General features: G+C 36.2%; 1 protein-coding gene and 1 long non-coding RNA gene across 3 annotated transcripts; one reads left to right on the forward strand and one right to left on the reverse strand.

Annotated features, from left to right (window-relative positions):
* Positions 1-2,174: 2,174 nt before the first annotated feature.
* Positions 2,175-2,870, reverse strand: LOC128889049 (uncharacterized). Its single transcript, XR_008460358.1, has 3 exons — positions 2,729-2,870; positions 2,502-2,623; positions 2,175-2,385 (listed from the first exon to the last, which is right to left on the reverse strand). It is a non-coding gene; the product is annotated as an uncharacterized LOC128889049 (long non-coding RNA).
* LOC128889024 (ankycorbin-like) lies at positions 2,866-6,985 on the forward strand. 2 transcript variants are annotated; one of them, XM_054146313.1, is made up of 9 exons: positions 2,880-3,094; positions 3,490-3,592; positions 3,675-3,833; positions 3,910-4,107; positions 4,173-4,509; positions 4,581-4,853; positions 4,931-5,208; positions 5,295-5,559; positions 6,674-6,985. In XM_054146313.1, the coding sequence occupies exons 2-8, from the start codon at positions 3,530-3,532 to the stop codon at positions 5,547-5,549; spliced, it is 1,563 nt and encodes a 520-aa protein (XP_054002288.1). In that variant the 5' UTR covers positions 2,880-3,094; positions 3,490-3,529; the 3' UTR covers positions 5,550-5,559; positions 6,674-6,985. The 2 variants fall into 2 exon arrangements, with proteins under 2 accessions (XP_054002289.1, XP_054002288.1); XM_054146314.1 differs by having other exon boundaries at positions 2,866-3,094; positions 4,976-5,208; positions 5,295-6,985.
* Positions 6,986-8,614: the final 1,629 nt, after the last annotated feature.

Consider the following 8,614-nt stretch of genomic DNA (forward strand, 5'->3'; position numbering starts at 1 on the left):
CTACGCGCGCTCTGATTGGTCGGGGTTTTCGCTTAATATCTCCTTAACGAAGCCCCATCCGACGTTTTTGCAAAGGAAATTGTCGTTCAGAATCGTCTCAGCTACCCTCCATTTCCGGCACCTCCCCGACTTTTGGGACACCCTGTATATTTAGTGAATTATATGCGTACCATTTTGTTCCACAACCTTTCCACCTGTTAAGGAACGTACACATTTTATTTGTTTTCATCCATTCTGCTATAATATACAGACCTGTACCGCCTACTAAAAATCGGCATGAACTTTTCAGACAGCCCAATATGTGTACGTATATCCTTGATATCTCCGGTTATCAATGTGTCTCTCTATAATTGTATACGCAAGTACTGTAACGCACGAGCGTTCAATTAAATGCAGGCATATTTAACAAAGACTCGTACCAAAGTATTCTAATCCACTGCTGTACATTACGGAACACTCTATGCAGAGGTATTTACGAGAACGTAAATGGATACACCGTTGAATGCAAGTGCACACTCGCTAGTCGCATAATGAAAATTAATTCCGATCCAGTCACAGTGTCCGAGTAAGGAGCGTGCGACCGTACCAGACGACTGAAAATCCTGCCCGAGGGCTCCAGTTTTTTCCTGACCATCGCATTGAAAACACGCGGGCTTGCACAGCTAGATGCTCGTTTGAACAGTTTTTAGTTATTTTGCTAGGTTCTCCTAGCGCGCGACCACGCAAAGCGCAACCTTGTCGGACGCGATCCCGATTGTTGTTCCCTGGCTCGATCGTGCCAGATATTTTTACTGCGGTAACCGGACATTCCCTATTCTATTCTTTATTATTTTCTATTTACCAAAAACCTCGAAAATTAGCCAGTGCAAAAATATCGGTACATTGGTTAACGCGTTCACTGCCAGAGAAATATTCTTGAAAATTTCTGTTAAGATTAAATATTATTCAGACTATCGGAGACTACGTGATCAAACATCTATCGCGGTACTTGTTTTTGTAACTTAAATTCATTTTCTTTCATGCTTAACTTTCAGAATTAAGATTTTTAGTTATTCAGTGAAAAGCACTGTCACCCACATATGGTGATCAACACACGTGGTGATCAACGTGTTAACACGGTTTCAGACTGCGGGACCAAAACAAGGAATAAAAAAAGAAAATAAGTTTAATGATGATATCGGTGGATGTTCGTAGCGTGATTCGTCGCTCATCGGCCGTTTGTCGCAGGGAAAGTTCTTGCCGCGACAGCCGACAACGACGAGCCTTGCATTTTCCTTCATGAGAAATTCACGAACCCTCTAACCTACTCTGTTTGAAAGCATGCAAGCTCACCCCCGTGACCGTGCGGCCAGCCACCTCCTTAGATTACGATATAAGGAATGGTTAACGCGATGTGGCGGTGCACGCACCCGATAGTACGGTCCGCATATATGCAATGCTTTCCTGACCCAGCTTTTGTACAGGCTACGTCATAATTCGCGATACAATCGAACAGAAAATGATTCCTCTATTCCCCTGAAATACATCGAAAATACGGAACAATTGCTTCTTTCATTCGAGCTTCGATCTAAATTCTTCTTTGTTAGTTTGAACTAACAACCCGCTAACAACCACTACTACATTTCCTTCGACTTATTTTTAATATTTCGTTAGATTACAAGAGTTGGTGCAATTACCAAAAAGTAAACACCCGTTGTAAGCATCAAAGACATTCTCTAGCCCGTCGTATCGATTATATTTAACAAATTTACAATTTCATCAACTGAATATTATTTACTCGAGACAAACTAACCTCACTTAGATAATTCAGTTGATATACGAGCCATCAATCCAGCCTCGATATTATCAACTGTGACAGAGAGCCATAACCAACGATCGATAACTGTCCGACCTAGACTAGTTACCCTTCGTAGAGAGCAGACGCGAGCGCATTCCTCGCGCGTGTACACATTCTTCTAAACTGCATCTCGGTAACGAGATGCACCGAGGTACACAAAGATATTCATTGTTGTTGCACCTTACGGCTCCGTTATCTCTGCAATTTTAGGTCAACCACAAGGCGAAAGAACGTAGATGAAAACAGAAGCGAATGACCGAAAAGTCGGAGAAAGTGGAGATCCGTGGAGCAAGAGGAGAGGAGAAAGAAAATCTCATGAATATTAATGTAGATATATGATCACTAAACTAAAATGTACTTTCCTTTTAACGATTCGCATCGTTTACCTTTTCCATTTCACTGATAAAGATCTGAATCGAATCAGGTATATAGTAATCGAATACTAAACGATGACGTGTATTGCAAGCAACGATGGGACACGCTCATTGTTACGAGTAAAAAACGGAAAAATGTCTTACTTGAAGATCGATATAGCTCGTGTTGATTACCTGCAACCGGAAACTTTTATTCTTTTGTTACCCACACAGGTAAAAAATGAATCAAAATCCTTTCGATCTTATGCAGATACATTCGTAAAAAAAACATGTACTAAACGCAGACGTACTGTGTCATAAACTACGTTTAATAATATATACGTTACGCTTTGGTTCTAACGAATATTTTCTGTTTATCAGACGTAAACGATCGATCGTAGATGTCTCAATACCCACTCTATCCATTATGTATCTGTAATTTGTATTATTTTTATTATTTTAACTATTTCGAAATACATTCTGAGAAGAAAACTCTGTAATATAACCTAACCCTACTTAAGTTTAATATATACCTAACCTATTTAATGCAACGTGTTTCCTACATACACCGCAACGTGGCGCTGTAGATTTGCCATGCTGCGAACATATTTTACTATTCCATATTATCCCTTCGAATAGAACGATAAAAATCCAGTGGACGAATAGGTTATTCTATATGACACAACAGTTTTAACTGGAAAAACACTTTTGCAGTAATGTTAAGGGCTATTTACAATGATAATAAAATTGTATTAGGAATGGCGCCAAGGTGTCGCCATTTTCATGAAACTTTACCAAGACGGTAAATCGAGAAGGCTGTGGGGAGGAACAATTCCTGAAAGGAAGTGTGCGAGTCGGAAAACAGCAGGAAAAATCGCTAAAAAGCAAGAATAATGTACTGGCCGTAAGTATATCCTCCTTCCACGCTATTTTTGGTCGATTTGAATCACTTTTGGGCACAAAACACGGGGCCTATGGCATGGGACTTCCGTTTAATGAACAGGAACAGGAAGTTCCTCACAATCTGAAATGGCAAAATAAAAACATCCTGTACTGAAGAAAATTTCGAAAAATATACACGCTACGTTTCCAAAGAAGTAGGCAAAAACGAGTAGATTGCGATAATTCTGCCGAATTGAAATTAAATTTTTATTTTTGCGACCTACTTTCGATTCCGGCACCTCAAGGTCGAACAATAGTGAAATTACTCAGAGTGAAAAATGGAATGGTCACAACTAGTCCCATTTACTTTGAATATAGCCCAAATGCAATCACCTGTTATGGATCATTTGATTTTAGTGTGCATCGAAAAGAATAGGATTGAGTACGGTACACAAAAATGCAAGCTGAAAGTATTTGCACTACTGATATCGAGGGTCTGGACTCTGACACCCTTATTCCAGTATGTACATCCACTGTATTGTAACAATCTTTATTATTCCTTATCTTTTGTACACATTATTTGAACTGTACATGTTTTTTAGGTTGAAATTCTTTCCTGTGACGTGTCTCATCGTGCGAGATCCCAAGATGCCTTGTCGATAGTGGAGCTGGGAAAACAGCTGTTGTTTAGTGCAAAATATGGAGACACGGATACTGTTCGTGATTTAATGTGCAGAGGTGCACCCTTTACTACAGACTGGGTATATATTTAAATAAAATAAAATAGATGAAACGGTTGTTACATGATAGAACATGAGCCAAGTTTTTTTTTATTAGTTGGGCACAAGCGCGTTACATTTTGCTGCACAAAATAATCATACAGATACCGCAGAGGTTTTACTTAGAGCTGGAATTTCAAGGGATGCAAGAACAAAAGTTGACAGAACACCTTTACATATGGCTGCATACGAAGGCCATCACCAGATGGCACAATTACTTCTTAATTATGGTGCAGATGTTGATAGTAGAGACATGGTAATTAGAATAATAATTGTATATATAAAAGTCCATAGTGTAGATAATCAAAACAATGTTCACAGTTGAAAATGACTCCTTTACACTGGGCAGTGGAACGAGAACATATAGAAGTAATGCACGTTCTATTGGAACATGGAGCAGATGCAAATGCCACTAGTAAATTTGACAAAACACCGATTAGTCTTGCATTGGAGCACGACAGATTGGACTTGGTAGATATATTACAACAAGAGCGAGAGATCATAGGCATAAGAGCTCATCAGCAAAATCAAGTGAGTTCAGCGGAACTAGAAGTTGCAACTCATAATTTAATACAGTTGGAATCCGAAAGGGAGGAAGAACAACAGAAATTTGAATTGTCGCAACAACCGTCGCAACCTAGAAGAAAGATAACACAAGGTATAGTATTTCATCTCTGTGAAAAATGACATAAATATTAACGACGTTATTAATATTTATGAAATGTTCAGTACAAGTGGGAAAAAAGCCACGAATGATCTTTCAACAAATTCACGTTGAGCCAAATACCGATGCCGACCAAGAAAAAGAAGTAGAAGACATGGATGAAATTGCCAATCCGAATAATATTAACAGTAAAAAGCGTAAAGATATTACAGCTGTTGGAGGAGTGAACAAGCAGTTTAGATTATTAGAAGCTCATGGAATCACAATGATACCTGTAGATAATGATTCTTCCATTGTAGAAAATGCCATGGAAAGCGGAAGAACAGTCGTTTTAACGGGTATGAAATATTCAAAAGTGATGTAAATTTTATAATTTACATTCGATTTTGTCAACATTAATAATTTCGTTCCGCAGAAGCTGGTAAACTTGCTCTGAACTTAACAAGAAATTCTTCGATAGGAGTGAAACGACTTCAAGTAGCTGGGAAAAAAGGAACTCCTAGAAAAGTGATAGCAATTAGAGCAGATCAAATTTTAAATCATAATACACCTACCTTAACATCCAGAGGACCAAATATATTAAAAAGATCTTCTGTGGATAATAAAACTGGAAAATTATTCATTTCCTCTATTTCCAGTACTACACCCATACCAACACTCACGCAATCGAAAAACATAATATCTTCGCCGGAGGTACGAAGTCAACAATAAAATAAATGCGATAACTTTCATTGGGTATTTATGATATTAAACTCATTTGTATCATATGATTTTAACAGAACAAGATAATTAGTTCTCCCACCAAAATGGAGCCAATCATTCTACAATTAGACGACGATATAGAAGAAATTACCGAAGAGGATAATACGGATAATAACGAACCGGTAATGGACATTGCCGTACTGAATAGACAATTAGCGGAAGCTCGAAGACAAGCAGCCGAGTACCGTAAGCGGCTTCAAAAGAAAGAAGAAGAAGCAGAAATATATAAACAACAACTTAAAAACATAACAGCGCAAAGAACATCTAAGTGATTTCATATGAGTATGTTTTGCATTCATCTTAATTTTATTAGTAGCCCTGCGTTTTCTACAAAAAGCTTTTAACGTATACAATGTTCAGTTTTATAAAAGAACTCGATTGAAAATTGTATCCTTATACTTTAATTTGTTTATCTTTTTCAATACCACATTACGAAGCATTGTAATAGTACTTACGCAAGCTTTTCATAACTAACTGCTTATTTTTGTAAAGAGTATTTTTAAGAACCTATAAGATTTTCAATTGCATATTGCAACTACTCTCGATATATATCGGAAAATTTAATTTTTTATTTTACAGGGCATAATCGTATATTTAATATATGGATGCTTTTTAAAAGCTGCCAATGTTATGTATAATTGAGTCGGGTTTTTACAACAATCAAATGTTTTTTAAAAGTGTACATGTGTATACACAAAATGTTCAATTTGCTTTCCACATAATGTTCTCCAATAAATTGAAACAAAACTCGCTTTTTTTTATACAGTAACGTTAGTTTCAGAGTAATTCGAATTATGAATTTAATATTTATTATTATTTAGTTATTTCTGTTATAAACCACTATAAAACGACAGTATGTCTTGACATTGTATAGAATTTCCACATTGAACGTGTTGTTATATATTATTAAAACAAAAACTAATATAAAAAGTAAGTAATGGATATTAAAGGAAAACGAGTATTTTTAAATTGTATATGATCGATTTTGTACATAGTAAATTTTTATATATATCGTAAGATTGCATAGTAATCGGAAAATGATTATGCAGTATTGATGAATAACTAGAATTGTCACAATTTCTATAAAAGTTTTAAAATGTTATAAATATAACATAAAGTTGATAAAATTGAGTAAAAAAATTGTTTCTACTAAAACACAAAATGTGGAAAGCAAATGATTAAATTAAATAGATTTATCAATTGCGTAAAATGAGTTTTACTTAAAGAATAGATTTATGCATTATTTGGATACTGTTGTCACTTTATATATTTTCGTACAAATAGGGTGATTTCATTCCAAGTATATCCTCAACAGTTCTAGAGCGATGAACGCATAAGCAGTTTAAATGTGTTGTGAACGGATGAATAATAAGCCTTTTTTTTTTTTATCTAACAGCCTGTACGGTGCTATGTATTCAACTGATACCCCAATATTGAAACTTCTAGTTTAAGGACACATGACAAATAGGATTATGTACAGCAGACAAAAGAAAGTAGTCTACTCAGGTAAAAATGGCGTCGTGTATAAAGTATGAGAGGGAATTGAACAGTATCAAACATCATCAAACACAACCATTGATATAATACTAAGACCTTTTTCTAGTAATATATGTTGTAAATACAATCATTTATACATACGCTAATAGGAGTTGTTGATGCAAAGTTAGAAGAACTTTAATTCTGAAATAAACATTTTATATTTCATGAATCGTTTGTATTATTACGCTGGTCGGAAAATTATGTCTCTTATTTCCTTCGAAAGATACGATAGTTTTGTGTAGCGTGCCATGAATCATCTCTCAACACGTAAACTTAACTTACACGAGTCAGACAACCGAATTGTTCACAGTTTTAATCGATCATTTATAGACGCAAAGTATCAAAAAAAGAGTCAAACTTTCAGAGATCTTTTCTGTAATTTCGAGACACACGAACGCGATCGATCACCTAACGGAAATGTCTCCCGCGCTATCGATTTGAAACACTCGTGGCAGCACCGTCTACACGAAAAGTTTCATATTTTAAAAACTTTGCTCATCGATCATTTCAATGGATTTCCATTCAGCTTCACGTTGAAAGAAGAGATACTAATCGAACTATTTCCTGATCGTAAGATCAATAAGTAAGTTACGAATAAACGGTACGGTTATGGAGAAGATTCTATCGTATACTTTCGACGTAATGGTGTCGACAAAGGGTCTCGTCTCTACACTGCCTATAGATATATGTATACGTTCGCTCGTGTTTCTGGCTCTTGCGATCGATCGCAGCAGTCGCACAATCTCAGCCTGCTGTGAAACGTCGACGTGTTTACTGTGTTTGATGTATAGCACGGTAGAATAGAAGGCCATGTAAAGGCTGTCGTAAACAGTGTGAAAATCGAAACGTAGCAAGGTGCACACTCGCGTGTGCTTGCTACTTTGGTCTTGTTCGGTAATTCATAACGACCGCGAGTGCCCACAGGGACTAGAAGGGTAGGAAAGAAAATATTCGTCTCTATACATGGTTCTAATCGATCGAATCGTTGCCCCTGCTATTCAAAGTTGTACGGAACTACGCAGAACTACGTCATTGAGCGAGAGCGTCGTTCGGGGGGAGCCTTGAAACGTGCGCTCAACGTTTTATCGTAAACTTTTCGCGCTCTTTCAATATAATCGAAATTCAAAGGTACATATATCAAATAAACCCTGTTGATCGTGGATCAATACTAACGAGGCGGGGTTTTCGTGAAACGGGAAAGAGACGGCGGACGAATTCAAAGCTGGATAATAACTTGCTATTCAAGTATCTGGAATATTATGTTGAAGAAAGGAACGTCAAATAAATACAAATAAAATGATATTTGAAATGTAACATAAAAATATAACAAATAAAATAGCTTTATATAAAAGAATGCTGTTTTGCATCTTGAAATATTCTGAATAAGACAGAGAAGATGTATCAAAAAGTAATGTAACGATGATGGAAGATGTACTCTCTGAATTCTTGTATAGGTTTATGCGATCCTTGAGAATACACATCCTATAAGAACACCTATGTTTCATCATACAGTTTTGAGGCGTAACAGACACTATATCTTCAGTCTTAATCCATGAGATACCAATGGTAAAATATAAAACAAATTTGATCCCATAAAGTAATTATTTTAATTTAAGATGAAAGTGTCTAAAGGTCAAAAGCCATTCCCATAACACTGTATACAACTTCTTTCAGCTTTCTTCTTGACAACTATTTCAATACCATACCTTCAGTCCTGTTTTAGACACTTTTTATAACCTTTTTTCAAATACTAAATTTACTCAAGTATCACTTACATTCACACAAACATCCTGAATAT

The sequence above is a fragment of the Hylaeus anthracinus genome, unplaced genomic scaffold, assembly GCF_026225885.1.
Source record: "Hylaeus anthracinus isolate JK02 unplaced genomic scaffold, UHH_iyHylAnth1.0_haploid 11994, whole genome shotgun sequence".
Taxonomy (NCBI): Eukaryota; Metazoa; Arthropoda; class Insecta; order Hymenoptera; family Colletidae; genus Hylaeus; species Hylaeus anthracinus.